Consider the following 22,750-nt stretch of genomic DNA (forward strand, 5'->3'; position numbering starts at 1 on the left):
TGTTACGTCTCCGTCTGATTGTGCAATGTGCAGTTTATAGTCATTTGAAATATATGGTATGTACAGCAGGACAGTCAATATATCTTACACGAGGAAATCTGCAGATGCTGGAAATTCAAGCAACAACACACACAAAATGCTGGTGGAACGCAGCAGGCCAGGCAGCATCTGTAGGGAGAAGTACAGTCAACGATTCAGGCCGAGTCCTGACGAAGGGTCTTACAATCCTTAACGGCTTCTTGGGGGTGTAGATTTAGGACGGAGATGAGGAGGAACTGCTTGGCCCCAGAGGGTGGTGAATCTGTGAATTTTCTGCCCAATGAAGCAGTGGAGGCTACCTCAGCAGATATATTTAAGATAAGGTTGGGGAGATCTTTGCATAGTTGTGGAATTAAAGGGTTATGGGGAGAAGGCAGGTAGGTGGAGATTAGCCATGATCTTATTGAATGGTGGGGCTATTTCTCCCTGCGTCCAGTTGGGGTTTCCTCTCAGTCTGAAGGCATTCTGCTTGATAGGTTAATTGGTCGTTGTAAATTGCCCCGTGTGATTAGGCTGGGGCTCAGTCGGGGCACATTCCGCGCTGTACGCTCTGTCCAGCAGCTGCTGCGATTTCAAATCCCCGATAAAGAGGATGGAAAATTACCGTATCTGGTTGCTGCTCGCCCTCCACTTCCCAGCAGAGCTCACCCTCTGTGACCTGCTGGAACTCCAACAACGTGGCATTGGGCCTGGTCAGCAAGTGCATCTGAGTGGGTCTTGTGGGCCACTGACAAAGCCAATACAGTTAACAATATAGTCAGTTGTTTTAATCAGAAAATCCTTTACATAATGCACCCATGTTCAGCTGTACAGTACAGTGCATTACATGGACATTGGGTGAGACAGGAAATGCTGAGAGTTAATTTTTTCTTTAAAAAAGCTTTTGTTTATGGAGCAAATTTACAATCAAAGGGAAGGGTTTTGTAAAAGGAAAGCTGCCAGCAGCTTTAGACATCGAGGCCCAGGGATGCTCACAGCAGCTTCGGACTCAAGTAAGTTAGTGCAATCTGTTACCCAGGGCTTCCACACAATTTCCTGCACGCCGTCAAGACTGTGCCAGATGAAATAATTAATTAGTTCCAGACTGACAGCCTGGAGTTCTTCACGTGGGAGTGATCGACTCAACTGCCAGGTTAAAACAAGTCACTTCGGAAAGAGTGGAATTCCCAATTTCTCCTTTCTTCCCCCAGATTTCTGCCGGGCACGGGTTGTGAGGTTCCAGCCTCAGTCCTCTTCACTTTCAGCACATCAGCTCGTCCGGTTCCAGCTCAAGTCACTTTTCAGAGATTTGGAGCTGGCAATTTGTAGTGTTTCATGGATTTGGTTCTGCTGAGGCACCAGGTGCTGTGGGCCGTCTCTCCGTAACATCTCCTCCTGTGCACTGATTGTGGTTCAGAGCGATGTGCTTATCCCACTGCCCAGTCTTTGAGGAAATGTTCTTTTTTTTTAAAACTATTTCTGTGTTCGTGGTAGTTTAATACCATTACTACTCCGTGATCTAGCGTTTTAAAATACATATTTAAAAAAAAAAGACATTTAAAAAAATTGTGCTCTCTGTCGGATCTTGGGGCACGACCCATAGAGACCACGGAGATCTCGAGGACACCTGGTACCGACGGATTTCCCTAAAACGAACCACTCTTCTCCAGCAGCTCGTGCGAAAGCGGTTGGGAAGAATAGAAGGCACAGAAAGGTGAGTTTTGGATGTGCTGGTGTGGCAGGGCAATAGACTGGGACCATCTCGCCAAAAGAAAAGCGGCTTTCTCTCCCGTTGTACTTCCTGCATCACATGCCTCCTGAGGTAAAAGTCTGCTCTGTGCTGAAGTCCTTGTACTGGACCCGCTGGGGAGTGTTGGGCAAGGCCCCTGTGGTTCTGGGTTTTGTGGGATGGCAGCCAGCTCGGGTCCATGTTCTGCAATGGTGGGTGCTGTATATCTTCATCAGCTGAGAAATCTCGCGGGCCTAAAGATCAAAAATAAATTGGTGTCTACAGATATCATTCTGAAAATGTATTTTTTCCCCCCACATCAGTAACCTGAATTAATTCCTGCTATGTTACGTACAAACAGCAGAGGAGATGTTAAAGATGGCACGCTGGACATAATTTTGGGCAGAGTCAGTTCTAAATGCAAGCAGGCTTTTGCTTTCCACTGAGGTTGGGCGAGTCATGGGTTAAGGGTGAAAGGTGAAATGTTTAAGGGGGTCATGAAGAGGAGGTTCTTCACTCGGAGGGTGATGAGGGTATGGAACAAGCTGCCAGCGCAAGTGGTGCATGCCAGCTCGATTTCAACATTTAGGAGAAATTTGGATGGGAGGGTTATGGAGGGCTGTGGTCCGGTGCAGGTCAATGGGACTAGGCAGATTAATGGTTCGGCACAGACCAGATGGGCCAAAGGGCCTGTTTCTGTGCTTTGGATGAAGGAACCAAATGCGTTATTTCCAGGTTTGCTGGTGAAAATTTTGGTATTCTTTATTTGACGAGTGATTACTTGGAGCAGTTTGGTGGGGTGAAGAGTTTTTTTTATAACTTAAAGCTGTCCTTGCTGTAATGTGCAAGGCTCTGAGAGTCTCTGAGAGGCTCTGAGTAGATGGTAATCGTAAGGGTCAGGGTCAGGGTAAACGTGGCACTACTCAGTCAGGACAGGCTGGAGAGACGTTATGGGTGGACCTGATGAGTAAGGAAGGTTAATGGGATTATATTATAGACTATCTAACAGTCTGAGGCATTTAAAGGAGCAAATTTGTAGAGAGGTCGAAGACTGTTGAAAGAAACAAAGTTTGTTACAGCAAACACAAGGAATTCTGCAGATGCTGGAAATACAAAGCAACGCACACACAGAAAGCTGGAGGAACTCAGCAGGCTAGGCAGCGTCCATGGAGATTCATAAATGGGTTGATGTTTTGGGCCGAGACCCTCTGCTGGGAAGGATGGAATTAAAAGGCAGGGCAAAGGAAAGGAGGGCAGCTGGAAGGTGATACGAAAAGCCACGTGGATGGGAAAGGCCAAGGGCTGGAGAAGAAAGGATCTGATAGGAGAGGAGCAACACACACACAGAAAGCTGGAGGAACTCAGCAGGCCAGGCAGCGTCTATGGAGAAGGAGGGTGTTTAAGGAGGAGATTGATAGGTATCTATTTAGTCAGGTTGTCAAGGGATATGGGGAAAAAGCCGGAAAATGGAACGATGGGAGAATAGTTTAGCTCATGGTGGAGCGGTGGAGCAGGCTCAATGGGCTGAATGGCCTACTGCTCTTTTGCCTTGTGATCTTGTGAAAAGAGTACAGTCAATGTTTCAGGCTGAGACACCCCAGCAGACTAGGGATAAAGAGATGAGGAGTCAGCATTAGAAGGGTGGGGGAGGGGAGGGAGAAACCTGGAGGGGGGAGGGGTGGTAAAGAGTTGGGAAGTGGATTGGTAAAAGAGATCCAGGGCTGGAGAAGGGGGGATCTAATAGGAATGGACCAGCAGGCCATGGAAGAAAGAGAAGGAGATAGAAGGTAATTGTAACTTTCCACATATTGACTGAGACTCCCATTCTTTAAAGGGCTGGATGGGAAAGAGTTTGTCAAATGTGTTCAGGAAAGTTGCCTTAATCAGTAGATTGAAGTCCCAACTAGGAAGAGTGTGATACTAGATAACAGAGGTTTGTGCAGAGGAGCACCTTGCATCTAGCAATCACAATCCCATTAGTTTCATGGTAATTATGGAAAAGGGTAGGTCTGGTCCTCGGGTTGAGATGCTGCGTTGGAGGTATCAGAAAGGACCTGGCTCGTGTGGATTCGGACGGGCTGTTTTCTGGCAAAGCTGTACTTGGTAAGTGGGAGGCCTTCAAAAGTGAAATTTTGAGAGTACGAAGCTTGTTTGTGCCTGTTAGAATACAGGCAAGGATAACAGCTTTATGCAACCTTGGTTTTTGAGAGATATTGAGTTAAAAACAGAAGGCGGTACAGAGCAGGTATAGGCAGGCAGGAACAACTGACATCGCTGTGGAACTGCAAGAGAACACTTTAAAAAGGAAATCAGGAAGGCTAAAAGTAGAGGTGACACTGCCCTGGCAGACAAGGTGAAGGAGAATTCCGAAGGGTTTCTACAGACGTAAAAGGACAAAATTGGTCCTCTGGAAGATCAGAATGGTAATCTGCACGTGGAGCTGGAAGAGATGGGAAGATCTTAAATGGACTTTTGCATCTGTGGTTACTGGGGAAATGGACAGAGTCTGTAGAAGTGAGGCAAAGCGGAGGCAAGGTCATGGACCCTGTACAGATTACGGAGGAGAGGTTTACTGTTGAGGCAAATGAGGGTGGATAAATCCCCAGGGCCTGACGAGGTGCTCCCTCGGACCCTGCGGGAGGCAAGTGCGGATATTTACATCACCCCATAGCTGAAGGTGAGGTACCGGAGGACTGGAGGATAGCCAAAGTGGTTCTGTTGTTTGAGAAAGGGTTGAAGGATAAACCAGGAAGTTGTAGATCGTTGCGCCTGGCATCAGTAGTGGGAAAGTTATTGGAAGGTATTCTGAGGGACGTGATATACGAGTATTCGAATAGACATGGACTGATTAGGGATAGTCAGCATGGCTTCCTGCATGGTAGGTCATGTCTAGGCAGTCAGAGTTTTTTTGAGGAAGTTACAGGAAAGTGGATGAAGGCAAGGCGGTGGATGCTGTCTACATGGACTTCAGCAAGGCCCTTGGGAGTTTGGTCAAGAAGGTTCAGTCGCTCGGCATTAGACATTGTGGGAGAAGCCAGAGTGGGAGTAGATGGTTGCCTCTCTGACTGGAGGTTTGTGACTAGTGGTGTGATGCGGGCATTGGTGCTGGGTCCGTTGTTGTTTGTCATCTATGTCAATGATCTGGACGATAATGTGGCTAACCGGATCAACGATTTGCGGATGATTGGGGGTGTAGTGGACAGTGCTTGCAGTGGGATCTGGACCAGCTGATAAAATGGCAGATGGAATCTAATACAGGGAATTTGGTAGGATAGGTCTTACACAGACAGCTGTAGGGCACGGAGGAATGTGGAACAACGGAAAGATCTGGGAAAACAGATTCATAATTCATTGAAAATGGTGTCACAGGTAGACAGGATCATAAAGAAAGCTTTTGGCACATTGGCCTTCATTGATCAGTGTATTGAGTACAGGAGATGGGATGTTATGTTGAAGTTGTGTAAGACATTGGTGAGGCCTAATTTGGAGTATCGTGTGCTGTTTTGGCCATCTACCTACAGGAAAGATGTAAACAAGTTGAAACTGTACAGAGAAAATTGTACATGCAAACTCCACGTATGAGACCAGTTTAGTCAGGATTGAACCCAGTTCTCTGGGCTGTGAGACAGTGAAGCACAGCACTGCTCTGTCCAGGATAAAGAGATATAATTTAATCGAATTCATCCTGTAATTGCAGAGGGAAATCTAAAGTCAGGTGTATCAGTACTGAAGTGGAGTAATGGGAACTACAAAGATATGTGGCTGGCCAAAATTGATTGGAAGGGAACACTAGCAGGGATGATGGCAGAGCAGCAGTGTGGATGTGGAGAGGATGTTTCCTATAGTGGGGGAGTCTAGGACCGGAGGACACAGATAGAGTGGATGTGGAGAGGATGTTTCCTATAGTGGGGGAGTCTAGGGCCAGAGGACACAGATAGAGTGGATGTGGAGAGGATGTTTCCTATAGTGGGGGAGTCTAGGACCAGAGAACACAGATAGAGTGGATGTGGAGAGGATGTTTCCTGTAGTGGGGGAGTCTAGGACCAGAGGACACAGATAGAGTGGATGTGGAGAGGATGTTTCCTATAGTGGGGGAGTCTAGGACCAGAGGACACAGATAGAGTGGATGTGGAGAGGATGTTTCCTATAGTGGGGGAGTCTAGGACCAGAGGACACAGATAGAGTGGATGTGGAGAGGATGTTTCCTATAGTGGGGGAGTCTAGGACCAGAGGACACAGATAGAATGGATGTGGAGAGGATGTTTCCTATAGTGGGGGAGTCTAGGACCAGAGGACACAGATAGAGTGGATGTGGAGAGGATGTTTCCTATAGTGGGGGAGTCTAGGACCAGAGGACACAGATAGAGTGGATGTGGAGAGGATGTTTCCTATAGTGGGGGAGTCTAGGACCAGAGGACACAGATAGAATGGATGTGGAGAGGATGTTTCCTATAGTGGGGGAGTCTAGGACCAGAGGACACAGATGGAGTGGATGTGGAGAGGATGTTTCCTATAGTGGGGGAGTCTAGGACCAGAGGACATAGATAGAGTGGATGTGGAGAGGATGTTTCCTATAGTGGGGGAGTCTAGGACCAGAGGGCACAGCCTCAGAATAGCCTCTGGCATCCATTTAGCCAGAGAGTGGTGAGTCTGTGGAATTCGTTGCCACAGGTGTCTGTGGAGGCCGGGTCATTAGGTGTATTTAAGGTGGAGGTTGACAGGTTCTTGATTAGTCAGGGAGTGAAGGGTTATAGGGAGAAGGCAGGAGAATGGGGTTGAGAGGGAAATGGATCAGCCATGATGAAATGGTGGAGCAGATTCGATGGGCCAAATAACCGTTTGTTTTATGGTCTTGTATATGAGGAATTATGTCTTCTGAGGTGATTCTGTGGAACTGTCTGATTGACAGAGCCGAGGGTTGTGAGGTATGACATTAGAACGATGGGTTTCAGGGGAGTCAGAGGTTGTGGGCAAGAGGGGCTATGGCAGCTGAGGAGGTGACTTTCTGCACCTGTATCTATTAAATCAGAGATGGGTGATCTGTCAGATATTGTTGACAATACCTTGCAGGATTCGAGCAACAAAGTCCTTTTGTTCAGAGTAACTTTAAGTGTTTTCTTATCAGTTGTCTCAAACGATGAAATCTGGTGGTAATCAAAGCTCTCCACGGATTCGATATCTCCCGGCTTGTAGAGAGAAACAGCCTTTGCATCGATGGCCAAACACCGTGTCTCAGCCATGCTCCCCGAAGTTGTCTGTAACAGTAATTCGCCAGTCTTAAAATCAGGTTCTGTATGGTGCTGGTAAATGGAAATAACTATCACATTGGGAGCAGGATGGGAATGATATCCTCACCGGGGAGCCAGTCCCATTGGGAGCAGGACAGGACTGATATCGTCATGGGGGAACCAGTCCCATTGGGAGCAGGATGGGACTGATATCCTCACCGGGGAGGCAGTCCCATTGGGAGGAGGATGGGACTGATATCGTCATTGGGGAACCAGTCCCATTGGGAGCAGGATGGGACTGATATTCTCATGGGAGATAAATCTCGTGATTCTCCTTTGTCTATCCTGCCTGTTAGTTCTTCAAAGAATTCTGACAGATTTATCAGACAAGATTTCCCCTTGCTGACTTTGGCCACTTTTATCATGTGCCTCCAAGTACCCTGAAACCCCGTTCTTAATCGTGGACTCCAACATCTTTCCAACCTCTGACTCACTGGCCTATAATTTCCTTTCTTCTACCTCCCTCCCTTCTTGAAGACTGGAGTGACATCTGCAATTTTCCAGTCATCCAGGACCATTCCAGAATCCAGTGATTCTTAAAAAATCATTACTAGTGCCTCTACACTCTCTTCAGCCACCTCTTTCAGAACCCTGGGGTTTACACCATCTGGTCCAGGTGACTTATCTACCTTCAAACCTTTCAACTTCTCAAGCACCTTCTCCTTGGTAATAGCAATGACACTCACTTCTGCCCCCTGAAGCTCTGGCATTGAATTTCTGGCAAACTGCTTGTATCTTCAATGGTGAAGAATGACGCAAGTACTTATTAAGGTTCCTTCACCATTTCCTTGTCCTCCACTACTACCTCTCCAGCTGTTCGATATCCACTCTTGCCCCTTTTGCTCTTTTATCTATCTGAAAAAAACTTTTAGTGCAGTAGAACAGAAGGATCTGGGAGTACAAAATTCCCTAAAAGTGGCGTCACAAGTAGATAGGGTTGTAAAGAGAGCTTTTGGTACATTGGCCTTTATAAATGAAAGTATTGAGTTTAAGAGTTGGACTGTAATTGTGAGGTTGTATAAGACATTGGTGAGGCCGAATTTGGAGTATTGTGTGCAGTTTTGGTCACCTAATTACAGGAAGGATATTAATAAGGTTGAAAGAGTGCAGAGAAAGTTTACAAGGATGTTGCCGGGACTTGAGAAACTGAGTTACAGAGAAAGGTTGAATAGGTTAGGACTTTATTCCCTGGAGCGTAGGAGAATGAGGGGAGATTAGACAGAGGTGTATAAAATTATGAGGGGTATAGATAGAGTGAATGCAAACAGGCTTTTTCCACTGAGGCCAGGGGAGAAAAAAACCAGAGGTCATGGGTTAAGGGTGAAGGGGGAAAAGTCTGAAGGGAACATGGGGGGGGGCTTCTTCACACAGAGAGTGGTGGGAGTGTGGAATGAGCTGCCAGATGAAGTGATAAATGCGGGCTCACTTTTGACATTTAAGAAAAACTTGGACAGGTATATGGATGAGAGGGGTTTGGAGGGATATGGCCCAGGTGCAGGTCAGTGGGACTAGGCAGAAAAATGGTTCGGCACAGCCAAGAAAGGCCAAAAGGCCCATTTCTGTTTTGTAATGTTCTATGGTTCTATGGTAACCTCTTTTATATTATTGGCAAATTTAGCTTCATATTTCATCTTTTCTCTCCTTATGGCTTTTTTAGGTGCTTTGTGTTTTTTTAAAAAGCTTTTGAATCCTCTAACTTTCCTAACTTTTGCTATATCAGATGCCAGCTGTGTTATATGCCATCTCTTGTGTTTTTATGCTTGTTAGGCACTGTCGCCTTATTCTTCCTTCAGAATACTTCTTCCTCTTTGGGATATATCTATCCTACACCTTCCGAATTGCTCCCAGAAACTCCGGATACTGCTGCTCTGCCATCATCCCTGCTAGTGTCCCCTTCCAATCAACTTTGGCCAGTTCCTCTATCATGTGTCTGTAATTCCCTTTACTCCACTGTAGTACTGATACATCTGACTTCAGCTTCTCCCTCTCCAACTACAGGGTGAATCCAATCACTGTCTCCAAAGAGTTCCTTTACCTTAAACTCCCTAATCAAATCTGGTTCAGTACACGGCACCCAATCCAAAATATCTGACCAACCACCACACCCCCTCCCCCCGCCCCACCGGTGGGGCTCAACCAGGAGTTGCTCTAAAAAGACATCTTATAAGCATTCTACAAATTCCCTCTGTAGGGATTCAGCACTAACCTGATTTTCCCAATCTATCTGGATATTGAAATCCCTCATGACTTTCGGAAAATTGCCCTTTCTATCTTGTAACCCACATCCTGGCTACCGCCTGCATACAATTCCCAACAGGGTCTTTACCCTTTTAGTTCATCAGCTCCACCCACAAAGGTTCAACACCTTCCGACTCTGTCACCTCTTTCTAAACTTTTGATTTCATATTTACCAACAGAGCACTGTCCACCCCTCTGTGTACCTGCCTGTCCTTTTGATAGAATGCGTATCCTTGGACATTAACTTCCCAGCTATGATCTTCACTCAGTGATGCCCACAACGTCACACCCGACAATCTTTAGCAGTGCTGCAAGATCATCGACCTTATTCCGTACGCTGTGTGCATTCAAATATAACACCTTCAGTCATGTATTCATCGTCTGTTTCGATACTTACACTGCAACTCATTCCACCGGCTGCAATTTTGCCCCATCATCTGCCCGTCCTTCCTGTGAGTCTCACTGCACACGGCACCTGTCCACAGCCAACCGGCAGCCCCACCACTCCCGTTCCCATGCCCCTACCCTACCAAATTAATTCAATCCCTCCCCAACTGATCGAGCAAGCCTGCCCTCAAGGATATTGTTCCCCCTTGGGTTCAGGTGTAACCTGTCCCTTTTGTACAAGTCGCACCTTCCCCTGAAGAGACACAATGATCCACAAATCTGAACCCCAGTTCCTCATCTACCAAATCATCCCATTCCTACCCTCCAGAGATTACTGATCTGGAGGTCCTGTTTTTCAGCCTTTTGCCCAACTCCCTAAATTCTCTCTTCAGGACCTCCTCCCTTTTCCTCCTATGTCACATTACTGCCAATATGTACCAAGACTCCCGGCTGCTCCCCCTCCCCCTCGCGAGTGCCGTGGATCCGAACCGAGACGTCCCTGACCCCGGAACTTGGGAGGCAACGTGCCATCTGGCTGTTTCTATCGCGTCCACAGACCCTCGCGTCTTGTGGAACCCTCTGCCACACTGAAGTCCTCTTCTCCTCCCTTTCCCTCCTGAGCAACAACGCCAGACTCGCCGCTGGAGATCCGGCGGTCGCAGATCCCCCACCCCCCCCACCGCCCCACAACAATATCCAAAGCGGAATACTTATCATTGCGGGGAACGGCCACACGGGCATTTGTACTGGAACGTGCTACCTTCCCTCAATCCCTGCCCAAACCAGCACTTGGCACCAGGAGTAATCTGGAGTTTACTGTCTTCGAGATCCTGCTCAACCCTCACCGCATTAGGCCCACTGTTGCCCTTTCTCCAGAGGGAATGTGATGCCCGCGCAGAGTTCCTGGTAGACGGTGCCAGACTCTTAGGTGGGGGGCCGGGGTGGGGGGTGACTGCTCCTGAAACTCGGCATCAGTGGGGAAGCAGAGCTTCAGACGGGCGGGCAGTGGACTTACCGCGAACAGCTGCACTTCAAACAGGCTGGCTCCGTACACCCCCCACTGCTTCAGGATGCTGAGGTAGGCCGTCATGGCGTCCACCTGGCCCGTGCCCTGAAGCCGTTTCCACTGTTCCACAATGGAGGACATCGTGGCGGCGCTCTCCTCTTTCAGCTGAACCCGCAGTGCCTGTTCCTCCTCCAGTCTCTGCTTGTGACCGGTGGCCCCCCACAGGCTCCTCGCCAGCGTCTCTGGCAGCAGGTGCCCCCGTCCCTTCCTGAGCCCGGCGGGCGGCGGCTGCTTGCCCGCCTGCGTGAGCCTGCAGCGGAGGGCGCTGACGGGGAACAGCTCCTGGAGTCTGGGCAGGGGCGCGTGGGGGCTGAAGTCCCGGAAGGTGAACTGTAACCTCAGGGCGGCCAGGGTGTGCAACGTTTCCTCGGGCGCGGGGAGGCACCCTTTCACCACCATCTCATGGGCCTGCACCAGAAACAAAGCCAGTCACTAACACTGCGCAGGATGAAGGTAACTCACTACCTCATACCGGCCCTCGGCGAGGGTGTCAGAACCTCTGAGGGTCTAACCTGGGCCCAACCTACCGATTGGAGGCACCACAGCGGCTATATTTGAGGAGGTTTGGTATGATGGCAAAGACACTCGCAAATTTCTACAGATGTACTGTGGAAAGCACTCTAACTGGCCGCATCACCGTCTGGTATGGCGAGGGGGTGCTGAACGGATCTAAATAAGGTGCAGAGAGTTCTTGGCTCTCGGTATTCCGCGAGGAATTTAAACTTGTAAACTCAGTCAGTTCCATCATGGGTACTGGCCTCCCCGGCATCCAGGACATCTTCAAGGAGCGTTGCCTCAAAAAGGCGGCGTCCGTCATTAAGGTCCCCCGCCACCCAGGACATGCCCTCTTCTCATTGCTGCCATGCGGAAGGAGGTACAGAAGTCTGAAGGAACACGCTCGACGATTCAGGAACAGCTTCTACCCCTCTGCCATCCAGTTTCTGAGTGGGCATTGAACCCGTGAACACCACCCGCTGCAGAGCCGCCGTGTCCGTCGCAGTGCGGTCTCCGTACTGTGCAGTGATGCAGCCTGTTAGGATGCCCTCTGAGGGTGCATGGGTGGGAAAAGGTTCAGTGGGATGTGGGTCAAAAGTAGGCAGACGGGACCACTTGGTTGGCAGAGACCAGCCGGGTTGAAGGACCTCTCTCGAATCCGTGACCTAATAACGGGAACTGCTCGGCTCTCTCCCAAAGCAGCCGGCGTTTAATGTGGCCGACATTGTGTTTGTCCCAGGAGCCCACATTTGAATGTTTCAGTGTGCTCCCGTCTGGCCAGGCGAGGCCTCTCTTCTTTACCGGCGTTTTGGCTGTGTCAGACGGACTGGCTACTGGAGTGCTTGAGGTAGACAGAAGCTGCCACCCTGCTGAACAAGCGGATGTTTCTTTGTAAGGGATGAATGTGGAGACAGCGGGCCGTGAGATTTGGTGTGTTTGTTTAAAAAAAACCTTAAATTTCTACAGATCTACCGTGGAGAGCAATCTAACTGCAGCATCACCGTGCAGTATGGGGAAGGGGTGAGGGGCTACATCACAGGATTGAAGTTAGCTGCAGACGGTTGTAAGCTCAGTCAGCTCCATCATGGGCACCAGCCTCTGTAATATCCAGGACATCTTTAAGGAGCATTACCTTCATGAAGGACCCACACCACCCAGCTCATGCCCTCTTCTCATTGCTGCCATTAGGGAGGGGGTACAGGAGCCTGAAGACACACACTCAACGATTCAGGAACAGCTTCTTCCCCTCTGCCATCAGGGAGGAGGTACAGGAGCCTGAAGACACACACTCAACGATTCAGGAACCGCTTCTTCCCCTCCGCCATCAGGGAGGAGGTACAGGAGCCTGAAGACACACACTCAACGATTCAGGAACCGCTTCTTCCCCTCTGCCATCAGGGAGGAGGTACAGGAGCCTGAAGACACACACTCAACGATTCAGGAACAGCCTCTTCCCCTCTGCCATCAGGGAGGAGGTACAGGAGCCTGAAGACACACACTCAGCGATTCAGGAACAGCTTCTTCCCCTCTGCCATCAGTGAGGAGGTACAGGAGCCTGAAGACACACACTCAACGATTCAGGAACAGCTTCTTCCCCTCTGCCATCAGTGAGGAGGTACAGGAGCCTGAAGACACACACTCAACGATTCAGGAACAGCTTCTTCCCCTCTGCCATCAGGGAGGGGGTACAGGAGCCTGATGACGCACACTCAACGATTCAGGAACAGCTTCTTCCCCTCTGCCATCAGGGAGGAGGTACAGGAGCCTGAAGACACACACTCAACGATTCAGGAACAGCTTCTTCCCCTCTGCCATCTGATTTCTGAATGGACTCATGAACACTACCTCACTACTTTTTTATTTTTGCACTACTGTTTAATGTATCTATAATTTACAGTAATTCACAGGATTTCCCCCATTATTGCGTTGTACTACTGCGGTAAAGACTACAGATTCCAGGCCGTATGCCGGTGATATTGAACCCGGTTCTGATTTACCTGCTCGAAGAAAATGCGGAGCTCCACGTTGTTGGCCGGGCCGCGGTCTGGCTCCAGGAAGCACAACAGTTTGAAACAGAGTCTGCATTCAGACTCGGCCTCAGCCACGCTCGCAGAGAATCTGCAAAAGGAACAGAGATTACTACCAGATGCACGGATGCGGCTGGCCGTGCTATCAGCACATCGACCTGGTCACATTCAAATACAGACTTGGCAGTCAGTCACAATGTTGGATAGGGTGGGATTTGCATCCTCTCATTTGCATTTCGCATCCTGGGCAATCACACAATGACTCCTCTTTCATGGTCAGGAAAGAGGTACAGGAGCCTCAGGAGTCACACTACCAGGTTCAGGAACAATTATCACCCCTCAACCATCAGGAAGGAGGTACAGGAGCCTCAGGACTCACACCACCAGGTTCAGGAACAGTTATCACCCCTCAACCATCAGGAAGGAGGTACAGGAGCCTCAGGACTCACACTACCAGGTTCAGGAACAGTTATTACCCCTCAAACATTAGACTCCTGAACCAGCATGGATAACTTCACTCACCTCAACACTGAACCGATTCCACACCCTAAACACTCACTTTCAGAGGCTCCACAACTCATATTATTGATGTTACTTTGTTACTTAGTTTTTTTTTGTCCTTGTTTGCACAATTTGCTGCTTGTGCTCTTCGATTCTTTGTTTCTCTGCTCAGTTTTATTTTACGCACTCTTTTTATCGTCTTTCTTTGCGGTTACTGTGAATGCCGGCAAGAAAATGAATGTCAGGCTGGTCATTTGGGAGAAAGGTTGAACAGGATTGGACTTTATTCCTTGGAATGTAGAAGATTGAGGCAAGATTTGATGGAGGTGTACAAAATTATGAGGTTTTTTTGGCTCTGGGCCATATTTACTAGAGTTCGGTAGAATGAGGATTGACCTCATTGAAATCTTTCGAATAGAGCACAACCTTGTTTGAGTGGATGTGGAGAGGATGTTTCCTATAGTGGGTGAGTCTAGGACCAGAGGACACAGATAGAGTGGATGTGGAGAGGATGTTTCCTATAGTGGGGGAGTCTAGGACCAGAGGACACAGATAGAGTGGATGTGGAGAGGATGTTTCCTATAGTGGGTGAGTCTAGGACCAGAGGACACAGATAGAGAGGATGTGGAGAGGATGTTTCCTATAGTGGGGGAGTCTAGGACCAGAGGACACAGATAGAGTGGATGTGGAGAGGATGTTTCCTATAGTGGGGGAGTCTAGGACCAGAGGACACAGATACAGTGGATGTGGAGAGGATGTTTCCTACAGTGGGGGAGTCTAGGACCACAGGACACAGGTAGAGTGGATGTGGAGAGGATGTTTCCTATAGTGGGGGAGTCTAGGACCAGAGGACGCAGATAGAGTGGATGTGGAGAGGATGTTTCCTATAGTGGGAGAGTCTAGGACCAGAGGACACAGATAGAGTGGATGTGGAGAGGATATTTCCTATAGTGGGGGAGTCTAGGACCAGAGGACACAGATAGAGTGGATGTGGAGAAGATGTTTCCTATAGTGGGAGAGTCTAGGACCGGAGGACACAGATAGAGTGGATGTGGAGAGGATGTTTCCTATAGTGGGAGAGTCTAGGACCAGAGGACACAGATAGAGTGGATGTGGAGAGGATGTTTCCTATAGTGGGAGAGTCTAGAACCAGAGGACACAGATAGAGTGGATGTGGAGAGGATGTTTCCTACAGAGGGGGAGTCCAGGACCAGAGGACACAGATAGAGTGGATGTGGAGAGGATGTTTCCTACAGAGGGGGAGTCCAGGACCAGAGGACACAGATAGAGTGGATGTGGAGAGGATGTTTCCTATAGTGGGGGAGTCTAGGACCAGAGGACACAGATAGAGTGGATGTGGAGAGGATGTTTCCTACAGAGGGGGAGTCCAGGACCAGAGGACACAGATAGAGTGGATGTGGAGAGGATGTTTCCTATAGTGGTGGAGTCTAGGACCAGAGGACACTGATAGAGTGGATGTGGAGAGGATGTTTCCTATAGTGGGGGAGTCCAGGACCAGAGGACACAGATAGAGTGGATGAGGAGAGGATGTTTCCTGTGGTGGGAGAGTCTAGGACCAGAGGACACAGACTCAGAATAGAGGGGTGTCCTTTTAGAACGGGGATGAGGTGGAATTTCTTTAGCCAGAGTGTAGTGAATCTGTGGAATTCTTTGCCACAGACAGCTGTGGAGGCCACGTCATTGGGCCTTGGGGAAAATCCCGACTAAGGCAGAGGTTGATAGATTCTTGATTGGTCAGGGCATGAAGGGATACAGGGAAAAGGCAGGAGATTGGGGCTGAGAGGGAGAATTTGATCGGCCATGATGAAATGGTGGAGCAGACATGATGGGCCCAATGCTGCCCCTGTATCTTATGGTCTAAAATTTAGGCAAATGGGACCAGCTCAGGCAGGTACCTTGGTTGTCATGAAGATGGGCTGAATGGCCTGTTTATTGTCTAGCACTGTTACTCTGCATCTCTATGCAGTCCTCAAGCTCTGCACCAAGGCAATTCCAAGTCATTACTGGGGAAAGTTAAAATCCCCTTTCGTTGAGAGACCTTGCTGTGGATCTCTAGCGACTGCCCGTTCGCACGCCAATGAGTGCAGCATCGCAAATCAAAGCGGTTACCATGGCGCTTCACAGTGCCAGCGACCTGCTGTTGTCTGTAAGGAGTTGGTACCGTCTCCCCGTGACCTCCGGGAGCTCCGGTTTCCTCTGCAGCCCAGAGGCCTGCACATGGGTCAGGATTAGTAAGCTGTGGACAGGGCATGTTGGCACTGGACGAGTGGTGACAATTGTAGGCACCAGTCCTCAGGCTGTTCATTGATGCAGACAACTCATTTCACTGTCTGCCTCGCTCTACTTGTGACATATAAAGCCAATCTCTTTATCTTTTGATAGAGTAAACTAATCTTTTCTTCAATATAAATTAAACTGCACTCTTTATCTTTTTATTCCTGCCTTTTGCTGTTAAATCCTTGTGTGATCTGCTTCATAGCTGCTCTAATCCTCTCTAGCAACTGGAAAGGTCTGTAGCAACATCTGTCATCCACCTCCCCTCCCTGTCCAACTATCACGGTCCAAGTCCTCACACTGACTTTCCAGGTTAATTTCAGAGCGTTAAGTCTATCCCTGCTTAACACACTCTGCTTCCCCACTCTCTGCCCTCCCGTTGATAACATCCTCTGCTGCCAGCCTCCTCCCTGTCAACTTTCAAACTAAGTTTGTTATCAAACTACATACGTACATGTCACCATCTACACAACCCTGAGATTCATTTCTTGCGGGCATACGCAGTAAATACAACGCGAGAGAGTCAACGAAAGACCACACCCAATAGGGTGTAAAAGACGACAAACCCTTCAAATACAAAAAAGAAAATAATAATAATGAATTAATAAGCAATAAATATCATAAACATGAGATGAAGAGCCCTTGAAACTGTTCAGTGATAGGGCGAGTGAAGTTACCCTCTCTGGTTCAAGAGCCTGATGGTTGAGGGATAATAACTGTCCCTGAACCTGGTGGTGTGGGACCTGAGGCTCCTGTACCTCCTTCCTGATGGTGGAGGGGTAATAACTATTCCTGAACCTGGTGGTGTGGATCCTGAGGCTTCTGTACCTCCTTCCTGATGGTTGAGGGGTAACAACTGTTCCTGAACCTGGTAGTGTGGGTCCTGAGGCCCCTGTACCTCCTTCCTGATGGTGGAGGGGGTAATAACTGTTCCTGAACCTGGTGGTGTGGGCCCTGAGGTTCCTGTACGTTCTTCCTGATGGTTGAGGGGTAATAACAGTCCCTGAGCCTGATGGTGTGGGCTTGAGGCTCCTGTACCTCCTTCCCAATAGCAGCAGTGAGAAGAGAGCGTGCCCTGGGTGGTGGGGGTCCCTGATGATGGACGCTGCTTTCCTGAGACAACACTCCGTGTAGACGTGCACAGTGGTGGTGAGAGCTTCCCCCCGATTGACTGGCCCGTATCCACCACTTATTGTAGGATTTTCCGTTCAAGGGCATTGGTGTTTCCACACCAGCCACTGCCCACCACACAACTCCAGAAGTTTGTCAAAGTTTTAGAGTCATAGAAAAGTACAGCACAAAAACAGGCCATTCAGCCCATCATGCGGAACCACTTAAACTGCCTGTTTCGAATCTTTGCAGACTCCCGGGGAAGTAGAGGCGCTAGTGTGCTTTCTTCGTAACTGAGCTTGCGTGCTGGGCAGGGCAGGTCCTCTGAAATGATAACACAGAGGAATTTAGAGTTGCTGACCCTCTCCACCTCTGATCCCCCGATGAGGAGCGGCTCTCGGACCTCCTGAAGTCAATAATCAGCTCCTCGGTCTTGCTGACGTTGAGTGAGAGGCTGCTGTTGTGGCACCACTGAGCTGGATTTCCAGTCTCCCTCCAGTATGCTGACTTGACACGGCTGTCAGCAGAGTTGGCGGAGGGAGGGGGGCTAAGCACAGAGCCTGGTGGTGCACCCCTGCCGATGGAGATCATTGCCGATCCACGCGTGGATCTGCCTGTGCTTCACACCATCTAGAACGCACAACACCAAACTTCCGAAATAGTCACAAGGACCGTGCACGTTACACGCTGGTGGATATTTACTTTTCAAACCTGGTCAGGACGTCGGCCACGATCGTGTCGTCCCCCACGAGCGACTCGTCCCTCCTGGTCTGTTCGAAGAGAGCATAATGATTACGGCTGTTCTGCAGGTCGAGCCTCGCCAGTAAACTCCTCACAACCTGTGGAGCAGGAAAGGCGAGTTTTCAGTTCATTGTATCGAGCGGATTGAGGTGATCTGATCCATGAAAGGAGAACTGCCTTTGGCTTTACCTTTGACATTTGATACGAACAAAATCAGATCTGTTCAGTTCACCAACAAACTGCACAGTGTCAGGTTCATTAAGGAGCGCAGATTTATTAGGCTGCGTCCAACCCAAAGACAAATCCGGCAGTTCCAGTTTGTTAGAGGCACAGGAGGCTGTCTGCGCCAGCTCCCTTGGCGGGTCCTGGAGGCTGGCAACAGAGGCCAAGGCCCAGACGGACTGCCTGGCATTTGTTCCGGGGGTACTCCTGTGCCCGTAACCATGGGGATCGCAACCTTGAGATCTGTCTGCTTAAAAAAGGCAAGGAACCATTTCAAAAAAAAAGAAAGACCAACCCCCAATGCGCAGAGAAGGAGCAAAACACAGAACAAATCATGCAGACGGTAGAAGCGGGCAACAGCATTCCGAGCCAAATTGTGCCTTCAGACCCGAATTCCCGGACCAGCCCGGAGTAGGCCCAAAGCCTTGTCCTTAGTCCATCATATTAGCAGAGCAAATGGCCGGGGAGCTGACAGAAATAAAGCGTGTAGCAGCCGGAGCTGTCTCGCAGACTCAGCGCCGCGGAGAGAGGGGTGATCATCGCGGGGGGGGGGGGGGTGGGTGGGAGCGATATCGGCCCGACACCCTCCCTTCCTTCCCCGTCTACCTGGACCGGTGTTTAAATTGTCCAAACACCAGATCGTCCCTCAGCACAGCGATACGCTCTGGGCCTAGACCTCTCCACCCAGCCTGACCATTGACCATGGAACATTGGGCATCGCAGAAGATGAATGCCGTCCCTGACAGAGACGGGAACGGTTTGTCTTGGTAGATGCGTTAGTCACTAATATTGTCTCTGTGCTTGTTGTAGTATTGTAATTTCCAATAAATGTATTTTTGTTTCAAAAAAAGACCAAGGTACCAGCACAGACAAGCACCAAAAGCAACGTTTTGTGCAGAAACACCCATGGAGACTGCAGCAAGAACTACAGGATGTAAACTCTCAACTTGTTTATGAGAACGGCAACAGGCCGTACGCAGACATGGTCCACGGTCGCTGATCTCTGTACATGAAGACTGCTTTAACTGAGACACCAAGGAAGTTCTAGAACAGGCAAGCATGAAACAGGCACAATAGAGTGGATGAGGAGAGGATGTTTCCTGGAGTGGGGGAGTCTAGGACCAGAGGACACAGATAGAGTGGACGTGGAGAGGATGTTTCCTATAGTGGGGGAGTCTCGGACCAGAGGACACAGATAGAGTGGACGCGGAGAGGATGTTTCCTGTAGTGGGGGAGTCTCGGACCAGAGGGCGCAGAAAGAGTGGATGTGGAGAGGATGTTTCCTATAGTGGGGGAGTCTAGGACCAGAGGACACAGATAGAGTGGATGTGGAGAGGATGTTTCCTATAGTGGGGGAGTCTAGGAACAGAGGGCGCAGAAAGAGTGGATGTGGAGAGGATGTTTCCTATAGTGGGGGAGTCTAGGACCAGAGGGCGCAGAAAGAGTGGATGTGGAGAGGATGTTTCCTATAGTGGGGGAGTCTAGGACCAGAGGACACAGATAGAGTGGATGTGGAGAGGATGTTTCCTATAGTGGGGGAGTCTCGGACCAGAGGGCGCAGAAAGAGTGGATGTGGAGAGGATGTTTCCTATAGTGGGGGAGTCTAGGACCAGAGGACACAGATAGAGTGGATGTGGAGAGGATGTTTCCTATAGTGGGGGAGTCTAGGACCAGAGGACACAGATAGAGTGGGTGTGGAGAGGATGTTTCCTATAGTGGGGGAGTCTAGGACCACAGATAGAGTGGGTGTGGAGAGGATGTTTCCTATAGTGGGGGAGTCTAGGACCAGAGGACACAGATAGAGTGGGTGTGGAGAGGATGTTTCCTATAGTGGGGGAGTCTAGGACCAGAGGACACAGATAGAGTGGGTGTGGAGAGGATGTTTCCTATAGTGGGGGAGTCTAGGACCACAGATAGAGTGGATGTGGAGAGGATGTTTCCTATAGTGGGGCAGTCTAGGACCAGAGGACGCAGATAGAGTGGATGTGGAGAGGGTGTTTCCTATGGTGGGGGAGTCTAGGACCAGAGGACACAGATAGAGTAGATGTGGAGAGGATGTTTCCTATAGTGGGGGGAGTCTACGACCAGAGGACACAGATAGAGTGGATGAGGAGAGGGTGTTTCCTATGGTGGGGGAGTCTAGGACCAGAGGACACAGATAGAGTGGATGAGGAGAGGATGTTTCCTATAGTGGGGGAGTCTAGGACCAGAGGACACTGATAGAGTGGATGTGGAGAGGATGTTTCCTGGAGTGGGGGAGTCTAGGACCAGAGGACACAGATAGAGTGGATGTGCAGAGGATGTTTCCTATAGTGGGGGAGTCTCGGACCAGAGGACACAGATAGAGTGGATGTGGAGAAGATGTTTCCTATAGTGGGGGAGTCTAGGACCAGAGGACGCAGATAGAGTGGATGGGGAGAGGGTGTTTCCTATGGTGGGGGAGTCTAGGACCAGAGGACACTGATAGAGTGGTTGTGGAGAGGATGTTTCCTAGAGTGGGGGAGTCTAGGACCAGAGGACACAGATAGAGTGGATGTGGAGAGGATGTTTCCTATAGTGGGGGAGTCTAGGACCAGAGGGCACAGATAGAGTGGATGTGGAGAGGATGTTTCCTATAGTGTGGAAACTAGAACCAGAGGACACAGATAGAGTGGATCTAGAGAGGATGTTTCCTGTGGTGGGGGAGTCTAGGGCCAGAAGACACAGATAGAGTGGATGTGGGGAGGATGTTTCTTATAGTGGGGGAGTCTAAAACGGGGGGCAGAGCCTTAAAATTTAGAAGGGCATCCTCTTAGAATAGAGATGAAGAGGAATTTCTTCAGCTGAAGAGTGATGAATCTGTGGAATTTGTTGCCACTGATGGCTGTAGAGGCCAAGTCATTGGGGATATTTAAGGCAGAGGCTGATAGATTTTTGATTGGTCAGGGCATAAAGGGATATCGGGAAGGAGTGCAGGAGATTGGGGCTGAGAGGGAAAATGGATTGGCCATGATGAAATGGCTGAGCAGACCTGATGGTCCAAGTCACCTAATTCTACTCCCATATTTTATAGACTTATCACAGAAACATTTTTGAACTCCAACCATACCATTGACTTTGGACAACGGAGACAGGAGGTTATCAAAGGCTTGTACCCCAAGGGAAAGAAGAAAGATCAACACTGAGAAGATTGGCTTTACTACTTCCGATGAAGGCTGGGCCCGTTTCTCTCCCTGCAGATGCTGCTTCACCGACTGAGCATTTCAGCATTTTCTGTTTATTTTAGATATCCAGTGCTGACAGAACTTTCATTTTTGTCCACGGATGTAACCCCTTTTGAGGGAATGGATGTAGAAAGGGTAATTCATCTTGAGGGGGAATTAATAACTTTCAAAATCAATCATTCAATAGGGAAGAGGCCTTAGTTTTCTGTCAGAGTGTAGAATTCCCTCAAAGGATCAGGATCAGGGTCAAAGCAGAGCTTTTGAATATTTTTACAGCCAGGGTTGAGAGGTTCCAGATGATTAAAGCTGAGTGGTTAGCGGGGGTAAAGGGGAGTCGCTAAATTGAGTGTCCAGTCAGATCTGCCACTATCTGGTTAAAGAGCAGAGCAGATCTGAGGGACTCTAGCTGTGGCAGAAACTTGTTGAATGTCCAGTGTGAGTCCAGGCCAGTAGTTTCACCAACAGTGATCTGTTAACCTGCTCCGAGATTAATCTAACCCTTCCCCCACACACACAGCCCTCCATTTTCCTATCATCCATGTGCCTATTTGAGTCCCTTAAATGTCCCAAATGCATCTGTCCCTACCACCACCCCTGGCAGGGTGTTCCTCACTGCTACTTCTGACATCCCCCTGTACTTTCCTCCAATTGCATTAAAATTAACCCGTCCATCTTCCAAGACTCCCCTATAATGCTCCCCAACTCTCCCTCCACTATCTCTGACCCATGCTGAGCTTGACAATTTCATCAACTTCCACCCTGCCCTTAAATTCGCTCAGTCCAATTCCGACGCCGCATGTCCCTCCCCTTTCCCGATCTCTCTATCTCCACCTCTGAAGACAGACCATCATTTCAAACCTACCAACTCTCACAGCTACCTTTGGCGACACCTCTTCCCAAACTTGTAAAAATGCCATTCCCTTCTCTCAGTTTCTCCGCCTCCACCACTTCCGTACCGAGGGTGAGTCTTTCCGCTCTGGAACGTCTGAGATGTCCTCACTTGTCAGACAGCAGAGTTTCCCGCCCACAACAAGTCCTTGTTACCCTCTCCCGTGCCTCCTGCAGATCTGCCCTCACCCCATCCTTCTGTTGAGGTAACAGGGATGGTGCTCCCCTCGTCCCCACCGATCACCCCATTCTCTGTAGGTTCCTCCATCTAAATTAAGAACCTATTGGTAGGCAGATCTTCCCTGCTGCACCTCACTGTTCTTTCTGCAGGGTTCACTCTCTACGTGGCTCCCCTGCCCATTCATCCCTCCCCACTGATCCCCCTCCTGGTACCTACAGTGCCTATGAAAAGTATTCACCTCCCCTGGGAGTTTTCATGTTTTATTGTTTCACAACATTGAATCACAGTGGATTTAATTTGGGGTTTTTGTTTGACACTGATCAACAGAAGAGGACTCTTTCGTGTCAAAGTGAAAGCAGAA

At 49.3% G+C, this 22,750-nt stretch overlaps 1 protein-coding gene across 3 annotated transcripts in view; it reads right to left on the reverse strand.

Moving 5' to 3' along the window:
* Positions 1-779: 779 nt before the first annotated feature.
* Positions 780-22,750, reverse strand: part of plekhh3 (pleckstrin homology, MyTH4 and FERM domain containing H3) — a 64,250-nt gene continuing 42,279 nt past the window's right edge. For 2 of the 3 annotated variants that reach the window (XM_059957817.1, XM_059957820.1), the window contains exons 9-13: positions 17,857-17,993; positions 13,219-13,339; positions 10,676-11,134; positions 6,811-7,002; positions 780-2,001 (exon numbers count right to left, since the gene is read on the reverse strand). In XM_059957817.1, the coding sequence (XP_059813800.1) occupies positions 1,825-2,001; positions 6,811-7,002; positions 10,676-11,134; positions 13,219-13,339; positions 17,857-17,993 (1,086 nt within the window). In that variant the 3' untranslated portion in view covers positions 780-1,824. The remainder of the gene's footprint in view (positions 2,002-6,810; positions 7,003-10,675; positions 11,135-13,218; positions 13,340-17,856; positions 17,994-22,750) is intronic. The other variant, XM_059957818.1, reaches the window with a different exon arrangement.

This window comes from Hypanus sabinus (assembly GCF_030144855.1).
Source record: "Hypanus sabinus isolate sHypSab1 chromosome X1 unlocalized genomic scaffold, sHypSab1.hap1 SUPER_X1_unloc_2, whole genome shotgun sequence".
NCBI lineage: Eukaryota > Metazoa > Chordata > Chondrichthyes > Myliobatiformes > Dasyatidae > Hypanus > Hypanus sabinus.